Raw genomic sequence first — 876 nt, 5'->3', positions numbered from 1 at the left:
ATAGCTGCTTTTATTATTCTGCCTTCCCCTTCCCACAATGTCTTCACTTCTTCCAAACTTTCACATTCCCAAAGACAAAGAGTATTTAAACTTTTCAAATTCGTTAAGGATAAAATGTTCAATTGCTTTGAGTCCTTGAAAAATGCAATGTCAATCTCTTCAGTGAAGTTGTGTAACTTTTCAGCACTCAAAAATCTATCAAGAGCAAAAACACTTGTTACGGACAAGGTCAACACATTCAAGTGGTTTAAGCACTTCCTCTGCCAAGCATTCCTTATCATCCTCATCGAAAGGATAAGAACGAAACATTCTCAATATTTCCAGCTTTGAGAAACCAGGCATCAACCCTTTTGGGATTTTGATGCGATTGAGTGTGCGCTCAAAGTTCAAACATTTCAGTTTTCTTAAAGCCCTCAATTCAATTGGTAGCTCTCTTATGCCAGTACATGATAGGTCGAGACATTCTAGAGATACCAATTTTGAAATTCCCATTGGAAATTCTGTAATACCTCCATTTTGTGACAAGTCCAAAACTTTAAGGACACGCATAAATTGGAAGAAGTCATTGTCGATCACCTGTAGAGGTTTATTACCACTTAGAAACAAAGTTTGCAGATCAGGACAGTTAGGTGCTTCCTTTAGATTTTCAATCTTGTGTCCTCAAAGACATTCTTCGTATGCCTCTCCATTTTCCAACCTCTGGCACTTTAGTCAATTGATAACCTGCCTGCACAAAAAACTTCCACTTCTCTGCTTCACAAGTACATGATATCCACAAGCTCATGTCACGAATCACATCATGCATTTTAACATACCAATCATCTACTTCTTCCAACAAACATGCATGAATGAGAGAACCAATGATATAGTGGCCTT

General features: G+C 37.8%; 1 protein-coding gene across 1 annotated transcript; it reads right to left on the bottom strand.

The window, feature by feature from the left end:
• Positions 1-198: 198 nt before the first annotated feature.
• Positions 199-805, bottom strand: LOC149526399 (putative disease resistance protein At1g15890). Its single transcript, XM_089785503.1, has 2 exons — positions 698-805; positions 199-576 (listed from the first exon to the last, which is right to left on the bottom strand). The coding sequence occupies exons 1-2, from the start codon at positions 803-805 to the stop codon at positions 199-201; spliced, it is 486 nt and encodes a 161-aa protein (XP_089641629.1).
• Between the last annotated feature and the right edge of the window lie 71 nt (positions 806-876).

This window comes from Theobroma umbraticum, unplaced genomic scaffold (assembly GCF_002168275.2).
Source record: "Theobroma umbraticum cultivar Fairchild unplaced genomic scaffold, ASM216827v3 scaffold_34.0, whole genome shotgun sequence".
NCBI lineage: Eukaryota > Viridiplantae > Streptophyta > Magnoliopsida > Malvales > Malvaceae > Theobroma > Theobroma umbraticum.
The sequence above is the reverse complement of the archived record's forward strand: the minus strand, read 5'-3'. Positions and strand labels throughout refer to the sequence as shown.

Coding starts and splice junctions, on each gene's coding strand:
- LOC149526399 (XM_089785503.1), bottom strand. CDS start 805: ATGCATGATGTGATTCGTGACATGAGCTTGTGGATATCATGTACTTGT. Junction 577..697: donor AATTGACTAAAGTGCCAGAG/GTTGGAAAATGG, acceptor AAACCTCTACAG/GTGATCGACAATGACTTCTT.